The following is a 20,985-nucleotide window of genomic DNA, read 5'->3' as shown; positions in this document are numbered from 1 at the left end:
TACACAGAATGCTTCAAAACGATATCCATCGACTTATTTCTATTATGTATATTCGAGTCCTGAACACATTTCACAGTTAAATATACTTTACACTTACGTGGCATAGCAGCAAAACCAGCGTCAAACACAATTAGGGTTGTCACAAGTTCCAATGTTTACATGCTACTGCTACTATCGGACTCATCATCCTGCTCACTGCCAATCCCTGTTGCATTTAACAAGTCCCTACATGGCTCTCTCCAGATTACTATATCCTCCTCTAGCTTTTCAGCCATTCGACAGGCTTTAATATGCAGTTCCTCCGCCAGGTACCATCCTCTGACATCTCTCATCCAACTCACGAACGATGGGCCCGCTTACCCATCCAGTAAATGGCCACCCACCGTTTGGCCAACTCCAACTCCAACGCTAGCTGTAATAACTTATTGGCCATTTTCCTTTTTTCGCGCTGTGGCACCAGCCCCAGTAGGCACTGTTCTGACGTAACCGCTAATGAGATTCCCACCCCTTCACGGAGCCTTGCTACTACTGCAACGGCACCTGCAGATCCTCATTCTAGGCGTCCCATGTCCTAAGGGCTAGAGACCTCGAATCCATCCTCATGGCTTTCTACAACAATGACACCAGTCTACGCCCACCGCCACACGTTAACAATATGTCTAGAGTCTCAGTGATCCAGGACATGGCCGGGTAAGTGGGCCATGTAACTTTGGCCAGCCCTACCAGAATTGTATATGCACTTTGATTTGATTACAGTAGAGCTACTAGTAATGCAATGCTTTAGATATATGGTACATATACTTTGTATTGACCTTTTTAGTAGAATGTGCAGTAGATTACTTTACAGATTACTTTTCTTACACAGTGCAGTATACCTGGATAGTGCACTGGGTCATTTCATGTAAACAGGAAAGTAAAAGTTATTTTGTTATTTAGTTACAGTTTTAAAGGCTTTCTTAGATTTTCCAACTCCACACTTAAAAAACTTTTCACAGAAAAACAGTCCATGTTATCCTATCGAGAAAAATAGGGTTATCTGTCCAAAGGTAAGTATTTGGTTGTGGGTGTTGGTATTCTGGGGGTAGATGCAGGGGTACCCCAGGGTCAAGAATGCACTCTTGTTACACCCTCAGCGGCACTGGGGCGGACGGGTGCAGAATGCTAAGACCCAATGTTCTCCAATAGATGATAGGGGGCCTCAGGTTGGTGGCTGCTTACGAGCAGGCCACAACATTGTGGGAGCAAAGCCAGACCTAAAGATGCAACCTCAACGGCACTAGGGTGGCTGGGTGCAGAGTGCTATTTTGGCGTTGGGCGCGCAGTAGCTTTCAATGGGGAGTCTCCGGTTTGCAAACACACTGCAGGCTCGGGGACGAAGGTCTTCTGGGTGTGACACCACTTGGAGAGGTATGTTGGGGGTTAGTTAGGCACCGTCGGTTGGGCCACCCAAGGTCGTAGAGCGTCTAGTGCATGGGTGCCTTTTATGGTAGTATCTACTTACCAGCTCATGGTTGCGTTTGAGGGGGACCTTCCGGTTTGAGACAGGTCAGGGGTCGCCGGATCTCGGGTCAGTATCTCCGGGGAAACCACCTTGTGGTGTTGGGCCACTCTTAACTCGTGCCGTCGGTGTCGGATGTAGAGTGGTGCTGACTCGCTGACTTTGCTGGACCTGGAGTCTGTGGGGGAACAAATCTAGAGTTTGGAGACCGAGTCTTTTCTTTTGAAGGCAGGGAGGTTCTCTGGGTTCTTGAGTCTGCAGGACACTCCGGAGTCGCTTCTGCAGGGTCGAGGTGGGGACTTGCCAGTAGGGCTGGTGCAAAGTCAGTGGGCGTCCTCCTCTTGGTAACTTGTCTTGTTAGCTTTGGCACGGCTGTTCGGTTCTTCTTCATTTTTTCTTGTAGTTTGTCTGACTTCTTGGTTCAGGGCTGCCTCCTAAATACTATATTTAGGGGCCGATTTAGGGGTCGAGGTCAGTAGCCAGGGGCATCAGTGTGGGTTGAATGTGCTGAAAAGTTTGATACAAAAACTTCCAAGTTTTCTGTAAAGCCTTTATGGTGCTGTGGAGTTTGTAATAAACTCCCAGCACCATATACTCTTAATGGCATTACTGCACTTACAATGTCTAAGAATTGTCTTAGACACTGTAGGGGTATGGGGCTCATGCTCCTGTACCATCACCACTGGGATACTGCACCCAGTGTGTGTGTGTGTGTGTGTAGGTACAGTGCCTCTAAGAGTGGCACACTAAGTTCTGCAGCCCTTAGGAGCCTTCCCTGGCCATGGTACCTTTTACAAGGGACTGCCATGTGGCCAAAGAGGTCCCAATCGGGGGTACAAGGTACAGTTTTGGGGAAAGAACACAGACCCTGGAAACTTGATTAGCAGGGACCCAGGGCACATCAAGTCAAAGTGCTGGCAAAAAGGGGGGGTGGGTTACTGCAACAGAAACTCGGCTTCCTATAAATGCTATATGGATATTGTCTACCCAAGTAGGTCAATTGCGTGGGCTTCTTAGCCCCCTAACATTCCATGTTAGGCAGGTATGTCCAATGTAGACAGTAGCCGTGCTGGTCACTCTGGAGTTGGCCATTCCATCTGGGTCATGTAGCTACTACTGTTGTGTGCTAGGATCTACAGCATAATGTCAGGTGCGTCTTCAAATACTGGTAAGTAGCATTTTCCTTTCTTTAAGAAACCCTGAGCACTGTATTTTCCATCCCATCTCTTTCCAGGCAGAGCCACCATCACTATTTACAATAACGGGATTGTCCTATCTCAATCCACAGACAAGAACCTGGAACTACTAGACAACTTGTTTCCCACTTTCAAAGAGCACCTCTCCAATTCGCGGACCAACACTCATATCTCCTCCAGTCCCACCAACCATGACCTCACAGCTCCCACCACCCACAACCCTTCCAACCTATTTCAGCGCCAGTTAGCTACTACATACTCAATCAGGGACACACCTACCACCCCTGACTCATCTCCCACCCACAACCCCTCTATCCCAGTTCAGCACCAGGCAGTTGCCACACACGCCTCAAACACAGACACAGATCGCTCCCCCTCATACACTACTCACACCCCCACCCCTTCTACCAACCCTCGGACCTCCACACATACCATCAACACTCTTCTCACACCTACAGCTGTCATTAACACTCCTCTCACTCCTGACAGCTCAGCTCCCACCCACAACACACCTAACCCAGTTCTGCACCAGAACGACCTACACATCGACAAATCCCTCCCTTTACCTCCCCATTCTCAGTCCCCATTACCCTCTAACTAACTATGCAGAACACACCTCCTCTCATAATTTAACTCCCCCTCCCCACAACAGGGCCATCTCCAATCCCATTTCCCTTCCTACTCTCAGCCCCGATTACCCTTCCTGCACCCCCACCACTACTATCAGTCTCCCAGCCTACACCCTGATCCCCCCGCCTACCATCAATGCCCTCAATCATATCACCAACCTCCTCCCTACCTCATCCACACCCCTCCCGGCCAAAACCTCTCTTCCCTAACACCGTCCCGTACACCAACACAACGCAGCCCTGCTCGAACACCAGCCTACCAGAACTCTCCCACCTGCACGCGAACTCCCTGGTCAGTCATTCACCTTTGACTGCCACCCCCACCTCCACCACCTACCCCACGATGGACAACATCATGGCCACCCTCACTCAGATCAAAGAAGACATGCACATCATCAAAGAACTACTCTCCACACATCCCATACACTCCTCACCCACCTCCTCCTCCCCTCCCAACTTTTCCCCTACCCCTCCGGCTGACTCCCTCACGCAACACGCCCCACACCGGGCGTCAATCCCTGCTCCTATTCGCAGCAACCGCCCTCGTCCCCCTCGTCGCCCCTGCAACTCCTCACACACCTACACCTCCCTGCCCAACTTGTCCCCCCCCCCTTCCGACTAACTCTCTCACTCAACTCTCTCCACACCGGACCTCAATCCCAGCTCGCAATCGCAACAACCGCCCTCGTCGTGCCCACAACCCTACTTCTGACCTCGACACACTCACCCTTCTCCGCTCCTATGACCCAGCCCCCCAAAATCACACAATCACCTCACACCTCACCATTCCTGCGATACACTCAAATCCCCTAAGACCCCCCACACTAAACAGCAGATTCTCCATCCCCAAAAACCTTAGAAAAGTCCCTCTCTCTCTCTAGAACCCTCTACCACCCTCAACACACCCCGTCTCAAATGCACTCTCCTCAACTGCAGATCGGCCTCGAAACATGCCGCCGCCATTGCTGATCTCCTCTTATCGCTGGACCTTGACCTAATCATCCTGACTGAAACCTGGCTAACTGAATCTTCGTCACCTATAATGGACATACTGGTTCCTCCCAACTACCACATTATCAGGCTCGACAGATCAGGCAAAATAGGTGGTGGAATCGCATGCATCTACAGGAACAACCTCTCTGTTCGGAAAGTCAATTCCACCTCCCTACCATCCCCAACATCCTGGGAATACATCTGCCTCGACATTATTAGTGAGGGCAAACCGATATGCTCTCTTCACAGCATTTACCACCCACCCAGGGACAACCTCACCTTTTCCCAACAAATCATGGATATGATCTCAACCAATGCCGGAAGGCAGCTCACCCAAATATACCTTGGTGACTTCAACCTCCACTGGAACGATCGCAATGACGCGGTGGTAAATAGTCTTAAAAATTTCCTCGATGCCCTTAACCTCACCCAAATATGCAACAGCCCGACCCACGAGAAAGGATCTATCCTCGACCTGATCATCTCCAAAGAGGACTCTATCCAACTCGAGTCCATCCAACCCTGTGACTGGTCAGATCATCATATTGTCACATTCTTCATCAATGAAAAAGTTAAAGTTAACCCGGCTCAACCCGCCAAGCCCAAAGTCTGGAAAAGAGACATGAAAAAACTCAACCCAGGCTCTTTGCCCCCTAACAGTCGCAGTCTCCTAGTCCCACCGACAGGCGCTACGGACGTTCAAACCCTGACTGACCACTATCTCAACGCTATGACCTCAATAATTAATGAGGCCGCACCTATGCAGCTAAAAAGAGTCTCTACTAAAATCTCCAATCCATGGTACGACGGGAGTCTCAATGAGGATAGACGAGACATGCGAATGGCAGAACGCACCTGGAGATCAGCTCCCTCTGCACTGCACCTAAAAGCTCTGAAGAAAAAGAGAAACGCCTACTTCAGGAAAATAAAACGCTCAAAATCAGATTTCTTCAGCCTTCAGCTCGACCAAGCAAAAAACCGCCCGAGAAAACTGTTTGAGCTAATCAGATCACAATCCAAGGATCAACCCCAACCACTCAACACGGCGTGAAGCACCCTCCTGTGAAGACTTCGCTGCTTTTTTTATCCAAAAAACTGACAACATCAAGAGCGATCTCCTCATTGACGCAAGCCTCTACTCCAAACCCCAGTGCTTAGCACCCATTGAACCAAAAAACAATGCTACATGGTCAACCTTTGGCACATACACGGAAGAAGAAATTGGCAAACTGCTCAGCACCCTGAAACCATCCAATCACCTCACGGACCCCCTTCCTGCTACCGCAGTAAAAGACTGTTCGAGGCATGTGGGCTGCTAAATTCATATCTTAGCATTAGATCGCCGCCTAGTGTTGGGTCCGGATGATCGCACATTGTTGTCCTGGAAGAGTCTTCGAAGTATCCTGAGATAGGTGGCTCCTCCCCTGGACTACAGTGCGCATGGGCATCGGCTCCATCCTCAGATTGTTTTTTTCCGCCATTGGGTTCGGATGCGGTCTCGACTTCTCTCTGTCGGAACCGAGTAAAACTTACTTTTTAAGACCAAAAGGTCTTATATTTTATAGCGTCGGTATTGTTTGCGCACGGTCTCGAGTTCTTCCAACTCTTGGAGTCGGATTCAGCGGAGTTTTTCACTCTTCGGACGTCGAGGCCTTTTCATCGCGACACGACCGCTACTTTCAAGCATGGAGCGGAGTCCGTTTTAAGTACTGTCCGCTCTGTGGGTCTAAGTACCCACATATAGACCTGCACCCGGTCTGTAACAAATGCCTTTCACCGGACCATGACGACGGCAAGTGCAAGGCTTGCGCTCAGTTCCGGTCAAAGAAAACTCTTAAGCTCCGGCGCGCGGTGCGCCTGGAGGCCAGACAAGCGGCCCCGGATCCAGAAAACATCTTCGGCGACCAAGAAGAAGATGAACAGGGTCATCATCTCCAGATATCCCCATCCGAAACGGAGGTCGAGGCGGATCCGGCGGACGACGACGGAGTCGCGGGTCAAGGCCTTGAATACGTCGACGAGGTAGGGGACGTCGAAGAAATTTATGGGGCCGCGGAAGATAGCTCAGGGGACGAGCTATGCCCCGAAGGTTTCGAAGATCACGATCGGGTCACGGGATCGCCAGTCGGCCTTACCCAAGACCCCGTGCCGCAAGCCACGGCCCCGCCATCAGGCCCGGCCACGGACATACTTGCTGAGCAGGCCACATCAAAACCGAAACCTACAGTGTCGACTACACCTAAAATGGCCGACCCGAAAACGAAACTTATGGACTCGAGCGTCCCTAAAATGGCGGCCGGCACACAGAAAACTACTGCACCCGCCGCCGCATCGGCTCCGTCTACCTCCGGTCCGCAGAAGTCGAAGAAGCCGGTCGATTCAAAGGGGTCAAAATCGGCGCAAGAGGAGGGATCCTCTACAAAAGGTGGTCGGCACGGATCGACCGCGGCGACACCGTCTAAGCACGCCAAGGCCAGCGGCACGGCTCCGGTTACGCCTGGGACTCCGTTGGTCGGTCGCGTAGTGGACGCGGAACCGACGAAGGCTCACGGATCGACAGCTGGCACATCTGCGCATCGATCCAAGGACTCTGGGTCGGCGACAACTGCATCGGCGTCCAAACCTAAGAAAGGCCACCATGACGTCGGATCCGAGGGGAAGGTCAAGACACCCTAGTCAGCGCCAAAAGACACTGTGAGTGAAGCGTCCCCCATCGCCGCTTCGCTACAGAGAATCAGGGACAAGGCCGCTGCTATGTCGGCTCCGTTGCCGTCGCCTCAAACGCCGACGGACGCTCCGGCAAAGCCTAAGAGTAAGCTTCTCTTCCTTCTGCCGCCGAAAGAGGCTCCGAAGGCTTTTTCCACGAAATCGACGCCAAAGAAGTCGGATTCTTCTACGGCAAGTGCACCTTCAGGTCGAGAACTCGAATCAGAGGACGATTCGGAGCACTTCATCGACGCCAACACAGGCAAATTAACCCTATACAAGAGGAGGATCACTTCGGAGCCTCTGGACTCCTATGTCATCCCACTAAAGAAGAAAAGGGTGCCTCTGGACGCTTCTAACCTGATAGAGCCTATCCAGCCTCCTCCTAGAAGAAGCCCTACTCCCTCACCAGACCAATCTGAGGGTGAGGGATATGATGAACAGGACCAATACACCTTCCCCATCAATGAACCAGATGCACATCCAGATGCATATGATGACATTGGTGACCAAGGCACCCAGAGTGTGGGGCAAGATCCACAACCATTCAGTGCACGTGCATCCCCAACAGAGGATTCTGCAGGTTTTCATGCACTAATTGAGAGGGCAGCTGCTAATCATGATGTGGACATGCATGCTGACCCGGTTGAAGAAGACTTTCTCTTTGACACGTTTTCAGTCTCTGAGAGGACTGTAAAGACACTGCCTATGCTCAAGGGAGTCCTCAAACATGCTGCGGACATCTTTAAGGAACCCACTAGGGCGAGAGTGGTCAATCCACGTATTGAAAAAAAGTACAGGCCAGCACCTGCAGACCCCGCATACATTCGGGGACAGTTGCCGCTAGACTCCCTGGTGGTCGCCAATGCCCGCAAACGGGCCAACTCCCAAACAACGGGTGAAGCTCCTCCCCCGGATAAGGAGTCCAAAGTGCTAGAGGCAGGGGGCAAAAGAGTAGCTGCACAGGCTGCCAACTTTTGGCGTATTTCTAATACACAAGCACTCTTAGCACGTTACGATAGGGCGCATTATGACACCCTAGAACAGATTGTACAACACCTGCCTCCAAAGTTTCAAGAGGGCACAAAACTGCTTATAGAGGAAGGAAAATTGATCTCCAACGCAGCCATCAAGTGTGCACTTGACGCCGCAGACACAGCAGCTAGGGCGATCAACACTAGCGTCATGCTAAGACGACAGGCTTGGCTCCGCATATCTGGGTTTAAACCTGATATTCAGACAACCATCCTTAATCAGCCAGTCAATCCTGATCGACTGTTTGGTCCAGATGTTGACACCACCCTCGAAAAGATAAAAAAGGACACAAACTGCTAAGTCCATGGGGGCCCTACAGTCACAACAGTTTCGTGGCAACAATTTTCGTCGCTCAGGTGCACGTGGAGTCACCAGAGGACAAATGGGTCAACAATCTCAATTCTCAAAAGGTGGAGCACAATCCTCGTTCACAAAACAGAACAAGGGAGGTTACAGAAATAACAGCAACAGAGGTCGCGGCAGAGGAAACAACAGCTCCCGCTCCTCTACCCCAAGCAAACAGTGACTCTCTGTCACTGCCCCCCGACCACTTAACACCTGTCGGGGGGAGACTGCAGCAGTTCCTGCCCGTCTGGAGAAACATCACCACAGACAGGTGGGTGCGTCAACTAGTCCAGTATGGTTATTGCCTAGAGTTGAAATCTACTCCACCCAACATCCCGCCAAGGCAAAGGCCTATGTCCGCAGAGCACTTGCACTTATTGCAGCAGGAGGTAGTGGTGATGCTGCAAAAAGGCGCAATCGAGCTCGTGCCAGTGGAGGAGGAAGGCACAGGGGTGTATTCCCTGTACTTCCTTATCCCAAAGAAGGACGGATCTCTCAGACCCATTCTGGATCTACGTCCCCTAAACCTGTATATACTGTCAGAACATTTCCATATGCTCACACTGCAACAGATTCTTCCCTTATTAAACCAGGGGGACTTCTTAGCAACCTTAGACCTCAAGGATGCTTATTTCCACATACCACTACACCCGTCCCACAGAAAATACCTCAGGTTCACTATCCAAGGCAAACATTATCAGTTCAAAGTCCTACCCTTCGGAGTCACCACAGCCCCAAGGGTGTTTACAAAGTGTCTGGCGACAGTAGCGGCGCACCTCAGGAGGCAGGGCATCCATGTCTACCCCTACCTGGACGACTGGCTCGTTCAAGCCAAGTCAGAACAACAGTGTGCCGCGGACATGTCGACTACCATTCACCTCCTTCACGATCTAGGTTTCTCGTTGAACTACCCAAAGTCGCACCTTCAACCGGAGCATGTCCGGCAGTTTCTAGGCGCGACGATCAATACCCTGACAGCCGTGGCTCAACCAAACCAAGTCAGGATAGACAGCATGCAGTCTCTGATCCAGAAGTTCAGATCACAACACTCACTTCCAGCGAGAGTGTTCATGCAGTTGATAGGCATGATGGCCTCCTGCATCTTCATAGTCCCTCACGCACAGCTACATATGCGCCCGCTCCCGGAGTGCTTAGCAAATCAGTGGACACAGGCTCAGGGACAATTAACAGACCTAGTGTTGGTTACCAGTCGGGCATACGACTCTCTGCATTGGTGGACTCCACACAACCTTTGCAAGGGCCGACTGTTCCAGGAGCCAGTGCCACAGATTACCCTGACAACGGACGCATCTCTCCAGGGATGGGGAGCTCATCTGCTCAATTACACTGTGCAGGGACTATGGACGACGCAGCAACAGAAGATGCACATCAACTATCTGGAACTGATGGCAATCTTCATGGCACTCAAGTCCTTCATTGTACATCTGTGCAACAAGGTAGTGTTGGTCCGGACGGACAACATGACCGCGATGTACTACATTCAAAAGCAGGGGGGCACCCCCTCGCCACAGCTGTCTCATCTGGCTCCGGGCATGTGGAAGTGGGCCATTCAGAGGAACATCTTCCTCATGGCAGAACACCTCCCGGGCAAGGACAATCTAATGGCGGATCTGCTCAGCAGACACAGCCATCAAATGCACGAGTGGGAGTTACACCCATCTGTACTCCACCCGTACTTCCAGCAGTGGGGTCATCCGGAGATAGACCTGTTTGCAACAAAAGAAAACGCAAAATGCCAACACTTTGCCGCCAGGTTCCCTCACCCACAGTCGCAGGGGAATGCGATATGGATGAACTGGTCAGGCAAATTTGCGTACGCTTTTCCGCCAGCCCCTCTGATACCGCTGGTGGCAAGAAAGCTAAGGCAGCACGCGATGACTCTCATCCTAGTTGCTCCAACGTGGGCGCGCCAAGCATGGTACACCACGTTCCTCGAACTGTCAGTGTTACCGCATCAAAGACTGCGCCTCACGCCCAGACTTTTGACGCAGGACCATGGAGAAATTCAGCATCCAGATCCGCAACAGCTCAACCTGGCGATCTGGCTCCTTAAGTCCTAGAGTTCGGATACCTTAACTTACCTCCAGAATGCATGAACATCATCAAGGAGGCAAGGAAGCCAACTACCAGAGCATGCTATGCTGCAAAATGGAAGCGTTTTGTCATTTACTGTACGGCTAATTACATCACCCCGCTAGATGCATCTATCCCTAACATCATTTGTTATCTGCTACATCTGTACAAGTGCAATCTAGCGTACACTTCCATTCGGATACATCTATCCGCCATCGCAGCATATCTTCAGAATAGGCAGCACCTCTCTGTCTTCAGAGTGCCGGCCATCAAAGCTTTCCTTGAAGGTCTAAAACGAGTCATTCCCCCAAGAACACCGCCAGCTCCGGTGTGGAACCTCAATGTGGTCCTCACCAGACTAATGGGACCACCATTTGAACCACTGCACTCGTGTGAACTCCAGTTCCTAACGTGGAAAGTGGCTTTCCTAATTGCTATTACGTCACTGAGGCGTGTTAGTGAGCTGCAAGCGCTCACAATCCAAGAGCCGTTCATTCAGATTCATCCAAATAGGGTAGTACTACGTACTAACCCCAAATTCCTTCCGAAGGTGGTGTCACAGTTTCATCTCAACCAAACTATTGACTTACCGGCATTCTTCCAAAACCCACAAACGGTGGCGGAAAGAATGCTCCATACGTTAGACGTACGGAGGGCGTTGATGTACTACATTGACAGAACACAACACTTTAGGAAAACAAAACAACTTTTTGTTGCCTTCTCACCACAACACAAAGGCAACCCTATTTCCAAAGCAGGAATAGCCAGGTGGATTAAGTGCATCCAAATATGTTATCAAAAGGCCAAGCGCACTTTAACGATACCCCCAAGGGCGCACTCCACACGCAAATTGGGGGCATCCATGGCTTTCCTAGGAAACATTCCTTTAGAGGATATTTGCAGAGCAGCCACGTGGATTACACCACATACCTTTACAAAACACTACTGTGTTGATGTACATTCCAAGCAGCAAGCTGCTGTAGGACAGGCTGTTCTCAAGACACTTTTTCAAGTTTCTGCAGCTGGCACGGGCAACCGCCGCTGATGGAGGGACTGCTATGTATTCTATGCTAAGATATGAATTTAGCAGCCCACATGCCTCGAACTGAATATGCTACTTACCAGTATGCATCTGTTCTTGGCATGTAGGGCTGCTAACATTCATATCGCCCACCCTCCTCCCCGGTGCCTGTCGCAGCTGCAGATATACTATTGTATTCAATCATTAGCATGGACATCCTTTACACTTTTCACTCCATCTTCTGCCACAATGGCGAAAAACAATCTGAGGATGGAGCCGATGCCCATGCGCACTGTAGTCCAGGGGAGGAGCCACCTATCTCAGGATACTTCGAAGACTCTTCCAGGACAACAATGTGCGATCATCCGGACCCAACACTAGGCGGCGATCTAATGCTAAGATATGAATGTTAGCAGCCCTACATGCCAAGAACAGATGCATACTGGTAAGTAGCATATTCATTACCCCTTTGCTTCTCCTTCTCTGGACTAAAATTATCAACAGCTCTCTCCAACAAGGAAGCATACCTGACTCTCTCAAAGTTGGACAAGTCACACCTCTCCTAAAGAAACCTACAGCAGACCCCTCTGATCTCAACAATTACCGCCCCATTACCAATATTCCCACTCTCGCCAAACTGCTGGAAAAATGTGCACAACTACAATTGACTAAACACATTGAACAATTTGATATCCTCACCAGTCAGGCTTCCGAGCAGGACACCGTAGAGAAACGGCTATGACTCACATAATTGACGACGCACTTCAAATGCTAGACTAAAACGACACCTGCCTCCTCATCCTTCTTGATCTCTCTTCAGCATTCGACACCGTTAAACATGAGAACTTAATAGAACTACTAAACACAAGAATGGGTTTATCTGGAACTGTTCTCAAGTGGTTCACTTCCTTTCTTCACAACAGGTCTCAGAAATTCAAGAGCAACAACCTGATGTCCTCGCCAATACCTGTAACGCTAGGCGTCCCTCAAGGATCCTCTCTATCCCCAACTCTGTTCAACCTAGTTATGGAACCTCTGACTACCTTGCTACAAGCATCCAATGTACACTTTCACATGTACGCCGATGACACCCAACTTTATCTCAAATTACAATCCCCCAAAGACATCCTGCTCCTGAACTCAACGATCAGAGACACCCAATCCTGGCTTGCCGATAATCATCTCAAACTCAATGCCCTGAAAACAGAGTTCCTTCTGATCTCACCCCCAGCGAAGATCTCCACCACTCAAATTTGGCTTAAACACCTAACCGCACTCAATGTCCAACCCACCATCGTGGACTCAGCAAAATCTTTAGGCATAACACTAGACACCAATCTCAACATGCAGCAACATATCAGCAAGGCAACAAAGGGAGCGAACTTCCAAATCAATACGCTGAGGAAACTCACACCCTTCCTCCCAGCCAAAGACTTCCAAAACGCAGTACAAGCACTAGTCCTCCCTCGTATAGAATACGGCAACATCGCCCTCTGCGGACTCCCCCTAACTACAACCGCACCCCTAAGAGCTTCTCTAAACGCCGCAGCGAGACTCATCACTGGGTCAAAAAAGCACTCCCACATTACCCCTGACTTGAAATCCCTGAACTGGCTGCCTTTTGAAGCCAGAATACACCTGAAAATCGCCTGCATGACACACAAGGCGGTACACCTAAACTCACCCGGATACCTCGCTCAGAAGTTGACAATCTCTGGCGGAGCTAGAAACACTAGAGGCACAAACAATCTTCTGCTGAAACCTCGAAGATTCCGGAAGGAAAAAACATATAAGCGCTCCTTCTCAGGAATGGCGCCTAGGATCTGGAACTCACTCCCTCCCGAAACCAGGCTTATCTCTTCCACTACACTCTTTAAAAATGAAGTAAAAGCTATCCTCATGGCTAAATACACCTGAACTATTATCTCGAACTCTGCTAATACTCTGTACCGATCTGTACCTCATGTTTGACCCCTTTGCTTATTTGTATTAGCTGTCTTATTACTCACATGATTGGCTTTTCAGCCACCTATTTGTACTGTTTGTTCTATTGGTTTATCTGTCTGACTATGCTCCCTCATGTACCCCCTCTATGTAAAGCGCTCTGATATCTGCAAAGATCTTGTCCGCGCTATATAAAACTTTCAAAATAAATAAAATAAATAAATAATGTTCTACTTGTGCAGCCTAGCATCTTGCAGCAGTGGTGGCAGGTATGCCAGAAACTCCTATCTGCCAAACTGGTTATCTCTAGGGAGGAAAAGAAATGCTGGGAATCCACCCAAGGTCCAAAAAAACACACAGACCCATGTGGAGTCAGACTCTCTCTGATTGGGTCTACTGGGAGGAAAAGAGCAATGTCTTGTATGGACTTTAGGCCTTCCCCCAGACGAGAATAGTAAAAGACTAAAAGCAGCTGGTAGAAATTATGGCGAGCAGCTGCTACACAATGGTGTTACTACCAACTCGTATGCCCTCCTCAACAGATATCCAACAACAATGGGAAGACATGGAAGGCATAATGCCACACTTTTTGGAGAAGAAATGAAAGAGCTATGCCGGCCTTCGAGGAGGGGCAGAACAAAGTCAGCTTTTGCCTTAAGTCTGCACTAGACTCTGCTAATGCTGCACCTTGGCAATTTGCTATGACGAGTGTAATGAGCAGACATTCCTGTCTGTGCACGTCCGGATTCAAGCATGAAGTTCAGGCCACTGAAATCAGCATGCCTGTCACTGGAAACCATCTCTTTGGGCCAGAGGTAGATAGGAGCCTAGCGGACATCAAAAAGGCAAACAAGACTGCTAAAGCCATGAAAGCATTGCGGAGTTATTCCTACAGAGAATCATTTTGGCCAGACGCGGGAAGATATTTTTTGTGCCAGAGTAAGCAGCCGTCCAATTTACCAAGTGACTTAATGGGTGCACCACTGCCAGTGCCCCTCTTAATACACAACACAGAGCAAAGGGCCTGTAATTCCAGTTCAGCCTGTAACCCACTCGGCTGGCTGAATCAAAATGATCAGGGACCCCATATGGTGACCCACAGTGTCAGGGGGTGGGAATGGGAGACTGGTAGTTATTGTTTACATTGAATGGCTGGAATTAAGATCTGGTGTGGACATGCTCCTGCCTGATAGATATCTGTGTTCGAGGCATGTGGGCTGCTGAATTTATATCTGTGCATAGATCGCTGCCTAGTGTTGGGTCCGGATGATTGCATCTTGTTGTCCTGGAAGAGTCTTCGAAAGTATCACGGATAGGTGACTCCTCCCCAGGACTACAGTGCGCATGGGCATCTTCTCCATCCTCAGATTGTTTTTTTCCGCTATTGGGTTCGGATGTTATTCCTTTACTCCAACTTCGGAATCGAAACAAAAACGTTTCTAGAGGCCAAAAGGCCTTCGACTTCGACGGTATTGTTCTCGCTCGGTACTTGACTCGATCAAGCCTTCCATCTCGACTCGGTCGTCGATGTGGGCCGTTGGGCCTTTTCGACGCCACGTAGGCCTGCTGTCGATGGAAAGGAGCCCGTTCAAAAGGTGCCCACAATGCCACTCAGAGTTCCCGCATACTGACAGACACACAGTATGCAACAAGTGCCTATCACCAGATCACAAGGAAGAAACCTGTCCAGCCTGCGCCCAATTCCGTTCGAAGAAAACGATCCGGATTCGACGGGCCGCTAGGCAAGAGATGCAGCGACAGGCACCGGAACCAGACAACATCTTCGAGGATGAACAGGAACTTCCAGAAGGAGAAGATTCAGATCTAGAGATCGTCATCGTCGAGGACCTCTCTGACTCCGATGACGAAATCCCACCGGGGCAAATCGTGAGTACATTGCCCCCGACACCACTTACCCCGTTACCGAAGGCTCTGATCGAGGCATCGCCTAAAGGCCTTAGCCAAGATCCGAAACATCATTCGGCAGCCCCGCCGTCTGGCTCCGAAAGTCGTTGAACCAAAGAAGGTAGCCGACACAGAGGGCGTCGTACCGAAGCCTGTGGCCCAGCCGAAAAAGGTAATCGAGCCAAACAAGGGTGCCGACCCGACAACAAGTGCTCCAAAAAAAACAGTCGATCCAAGAAAATTCGTCGACTCGACAAAAGACAGTCAACCTACAAGACCTGTCGAGCACAGAAAGCGCATCAAACCTAAAGATGCAATCGATCCGCAATCAATCGTCGAGCCGGACAAACAGCCCGAGCCGAAAAAGAGCAATAAGGCACCAAAAGTCGTCGAACTAAAAAAGGTTGTCGACCCGAATGCAACAGTAGATCCAAAAAAGAATGAGCCAAAAAAGTCAGACACGGACAGTGGAAGAAGAACTCTTCCACCCAGAGCCATCAGAGGATCAGGCAAAAATATACATCAACCCTGACACTGGTAAAGTCACTATTTTACACAGGAAAGAGCCCATTGGACACTGAGCCTCATTCCCCATTCCTCTAAAGAAAAAGGACTTTGGGACTTCTCCCTCTAGACTCTTCATTCCTTTCTATCCCACTATGCCTACTACGCCTTTTGCTCCTTATTCTCCTACTCACTCTGGGGACAATGAGGGCGACACAGGGGAAGAGCCCCAATATGATATTAACTATCCTGAGGATCCTAACCCTCAAAATGAAGCATGGGTAGAGCCCACTGATCCATATGACACGCATCCCATCCCTGACACCTCCTCATACCCAACAAGGCCGTCACCTACTAACGACACCATTGTCTTCAACCAACTAATAGATAGGGCAGCGCAGTACCACAATGTATACGTGCACAATGAACCTATAGAAGAGGACTTTTTATTTGACACATTCCCTACTACTGAGAAAAATGTCAGAACACTTCCTATGTTGAAAGGGGTCCTAAAACACGCGCCAGACATATTTAAAGATACAGCCAAAGCACGTGTAATCAATCCCAGGATTGGAAAGAAATATAGAGCGGCCCCTACAGACCCAACTTATATCAGAGGCCAGTTGCCATTAGATTTACTGGTGGTGGCCAACGCACGCAAACGGGCCAACTCACAGACAACAGGAGAATCTCCACCTCCTGATAAAGAGTCCAAAATTCTAAAGGCCTCGGGTAAAAGAGTAGCATCCCAGGCATCCAATTCATGGAGAATTGCAAATACGCAAGCTTTACTAGCTCGTTACGACAGGGCACACTACGACCAGCTTGAAAGTCTGATGCAACACCTGCTTGAGCCTTTCAAGGCACAAGCTACTGACCGCATACAGAAGGGAAAATTTATTACAAACGCCTCCATTAAATGCGCGCTTGACGCAGCAGACACTGCAGCTATGTCCATTAACACGAGCGTACTATTACGAAGACATGCATGGCTAGGCATTTCTGGCTTTAAGAATTAGGTGCAATCCACCATTCTTAACCAACCAGTCAATCAAGACTTCCTTATCGGGCCTGCTGTCGACACCATTTTAGACAAAATGAAGAAGGATACGGAAACCGCAAAATCAATGGGTGCATTGCAGTTTCAACAACACAGGGGTTCCTTTCAACGCTCCTCATACAGAGCAGCTACACGAGGCAATACTTCACAAACCTCATCTACATACAAAAGCAACACACAAGGTTCCTTTAACAAGAACTCCAACAGAGGAGGTTATAGGGGCAACAATAATAAGGAACGTGGAAGCAATAACACCGGCGCCTCCACTGCCAAAAAACAGTAACTTCATCACACTACCTCCTGACCATTTAACACCGGTCGGAGGCAGAATCCAACAGTTCCTACCTGTCTGGAACTCGAGTACCACAGACAGGTGGGTGAGACAAATTATCCAGTATGGCTATTGCCTAGAACTCACCTCTACCCCACCAAATATACCACCCAGGCACCGTCCTATGTCCAGGGAACACATCACCCTGCTACAACAAGAGGTGAGATGCATGCTGGAAAAGGGGGCCAAAGAGCCAGTCCCTTTCCAACACCAAGGGACAGGAGTATACTCACTATACTTCCTTATTCCCAAGAAGGACGGTTCACTCAGACCAATATTGGACCTCAGACCCCTAAATCAATACATACTGTTGGAGCACTTACATATGATCACACTACAGCAAGTGCTCCGGCTGCTCCAGCAAGGAGACTTCCTAGCAACATTGGGCCTCAAGGATGCATATTTTCACATACCCATCCATCCACCTCACAGGAAATACCTCAGGTTCACAATAGAAGGTCAACACTACCAATTCAAGGTTCTCCCCTTCGGGGTAACCACGACTCCAAGAGTGTTTACAAAATGCTTAGCGACAGTAGCTGCACATCTCAGGAGGCAACACATCCACGTGTTCCCATACCTAGGCGATTGGCTAATACAAGCAAAATCGTACGGACAGTGTGCAAAACACACGTCTCAAACACTTCAGGTTCTACACAGCCTAGGCTTTTCGATAAGCTACCCAAAATCGCATCTACAACCATCCCACACACAACAATATCTGGGAGCTACTATAGACATATCAGTAGCAAAGGCATCTCCAAACTCAGCAAGGATAACCAGCATGCAGATGCTCATTCGCAAATTCCTGCCACAACACTCTTTGCCAGTTCGAGTGTTCATGCAGCTCATAGGCATGATGGCCTCCTGCATATTTATCATCCCTCACGCTCGACTGCACATGCGCCCCTTACAACAATGCCTAGCACGCCTGTGGAACCAAGCTCAAGGACAATTACAAGACCTAGTGTTGGTAGTCAGTCGCACTTACCGCTCTCTGCAGTGGTGGAACCCACAAAACCTTTCCAAGGGGCGACTGTTCCAAGAGCAGGTTCCACAACTAGTACTAACAACGGACGCATCACTGACAGGTTGGGGAGCCCATCTACTTCATTACACAGTACAAGGGCTCTGGACAAGCCAACAAAAGAAACTGCATATCAACCAACTAGAGTTGCTGGCAATATTCCTAGCTCTAAAAGCATTCAAAAAATAACTGTACAGTACAGCAAGACTGTGTTGATCCGGACGGACAACATGACAGCCGTGTACTATATCCAGAAGCAGGGAGGAACACACTCCCCACAGCTATTAGCACAGAGCATATGGAAGTGGGCAATTCCAAAAGACATCTTTCTCCTGGCAGAACACCTCCCAGGGAAAGACAATCAAATAGCGGATCTGCTCAGCAGACACAGCCAACAACTTCACGAATGGGAGATTCACCCCCAAGTTCTCCAGCCATTCTTCGAACAGTAGGGGACACCCAGATATAGACCTGTTTGCCACAAACCAAAACTCAAAATGCCGGTACTTTGCCGCCAGATTCCCACATCTGCGTTCACAGGGCAATGCGATATAGATGAACTGGTCAGGCAGATTTTCGTAAGCTTTTCCCCCAACACCACTGATCCCGCTGGTGGCACGCAAACTGCGGCAACAGTCACTCACACTAATCATAGTTGCTCCCACATGGGCGAGACAGCCGTGGTACACGACGTTCTTGGAACTTTCAGTAGTTCCTCATCAAAGGCTGCGCCTCGCACCCCATCTTCTAACTCAGAACCATGGAGAAATCAGACACCCAGATCCCAATCAGATGAACCTAGCGATCAGGCTCCCGAAGTCTTAGAATTTGGATACCTTAACTTTCCTCCAGACTGCATGAACATCAATAAGGAGGCAAGACGACCGACCACTAGAGCATGCTATGCAGCTAAATGGAAGAGATTTGTTATTTACTGCAACAATAACCATATCAACCCATTAGACGCTTCCATTCAGAACATTATATGTTACCTACTGCATCTTCAAAGATGCAACCTAGCCTACTCTTCAATAAGACTACACCGTGCTGCTATAGCAGCATACCTTCAAAACAGACTACACCTTTCACTGTTTAGAGTACCAGCAATCAAGGCTTTTATGGAGGGTCTTAAAAGGGTGATTCCTCCAAGGCACCCACCTTCCCCAGTCTGGAACCTAAACATAGTACTTACCAGACTTATGGGGCCTCCTTTCGAACCTTTACACTCATGCGAATTGCAATTTCTAACATGGAAGGTGGCATTCTCTCACTCAGGCGAGTTAGTGAGCTACAAGCATTAACAATTCAAGAACCATTCATGCAAATACATGCTAACAAGGTAGTTCTTAGAACAAACCCTAAATTTATGCCAAAAGTTGTTTCAACTTTCCATATCAATCAAGTCAATAGAACTGCCAGTGTTCTTCCAAAATCCAGTCAGTAGCGGAAAGAGCTCTACACACACTGGACGTAAAGAGAGCTCTGCTTTATTATGTGGACAGAGCTCTACACACACTGGACGTAAAGAGAGCTCTGCTTTATTATGTGGACAGAACAAAATCATTTACTAAAACAAAGCAATTATTTGTTGCTTTTTCACCACAACATGAAGGGAATCCCATATCAAAGTCAGGAATAGCCAGATGGATAGTTAAATGCATTCAAATGTGTTACCTAAAGGCAAAACGCACTTTAACCGTACCCCCAAGAGCACACTACAAGGAAAATGGGGGCATCCATGGCTTTCCTAGAAAATATCCCTCTTGAGTACATATGTAGAGCAGCCACATGGACTACCATACACACGTTCACAAAACACTACTGTGTAGACGTGCAAGCAAAGCAGCAAGCTGCTGTAGGTCAGGCTGTCCTCAAAACTCTTTCAAACTGCTGCAGCTGGCACAGGTAACCACCGCTAGAGGAGATACTGCTATATACAGTCTATGCACAGATATGAATTCAGCAGCCCACATGCCTCGAACGGAATATGCTACTTACCAGTATGCATCTGTTCTTGGCATTTAGGGCTGCTGACATTCATATCACCCGCCCTCCTCCCCGGTGCCTGTCGCAGCTGCAGCATAATATTTTGCATGGCCATCTCTTACTTTACTATCTCCATCTCTGACACAATGGCGAAAAACAATCTGAGGATGGAGAAGATGCCCATGCGCACTGTAGTCCAGGGGAGGAGTCACCTATCTCGTGATACTTCCAAGACTCTTCCAGTACAACAACGTGCAATCATCCGGAGCCAACACTAGGCGGCGATCTATGCACAGATATGAATGTCAGCAGCCTTACATGCCAAGAACAGATGCATACTGGTAAGTAGTATATTCCTTTGCAGTCGTGCTTGGCTTTAACTTCTTTGAAAAAGTAGCCTCTGGTCCCGCCACGTGATAAGGTACCCAAAAGTGCTGACTAGGAGAAAGCCAGCAGTATTGTTGCATGTTATGTTATATAAGCAATAAACCACTGTATCAGGTATACTAACTGAAATGTTTCTTAATTTCTGTGAATCCTAGCTTCAAATCCAGCTTCAATTGCAGCTGCGATTGCAACTTCAACTGCTACAGAGATCAAAGTTCGAAAGCCAAGAGGGAGGCCAAGAATAGTGAGGCCACCTCCTCCAGAAAGCAACATGTGAGTTGTTTTGCTACTTTATAAAATGTAAGCATCAGTCAGCATTCATCA

The 20,985-nt window shown here is 49.0% G+C and overlaps 1 protein-coding gene across 4 annotated transcripts in view; it reads left to right on the top strand.

Annotated features, from left to right (window-relative positions):
- PSIP1 (PC4 and SRSF1 interacting protein 1) overlaps positions 1 to 20,985 on the top strand; it is a 546,371-nt gene that overhangs the window by 300,891 nt on the left and 224,495 nt on the right. For all 4 annotated transcript variants that reach the window (XM_078675914.1, XM_078675912.1, XM_078675916.1 and 1 more), the window contains one exon: positions 20,817 to 20,934. In XM_078675914.1, coding sequence (XP_078532040.1) covers positions 20,817 to 20,934 — 118 coding nt within the window. The remainder of the gene's footprint in view (positions 1 to 20,816; positions 20,935 to 20,985) is intronic.

Source organism: Lissotriton helveticus, chromosome 2_1 (assembly GCF_964261635.1).
Source record: "Lissotriton helveticus chromosome 2_1, aLisHel1.1, whole genome shotgun sequence".
Taxonomy (NCBI): domain Eukaryota; kingdom Metazoa; phylum Chordata; class Amphibia; order Caudata; family Salamandridae; genus Lissotriton; species Lissotriton helveticus.
Note: the sequence above shows the minus strand (reverse complement) of the source record. Positions and strands in the feature narration are given on the sequence as shown.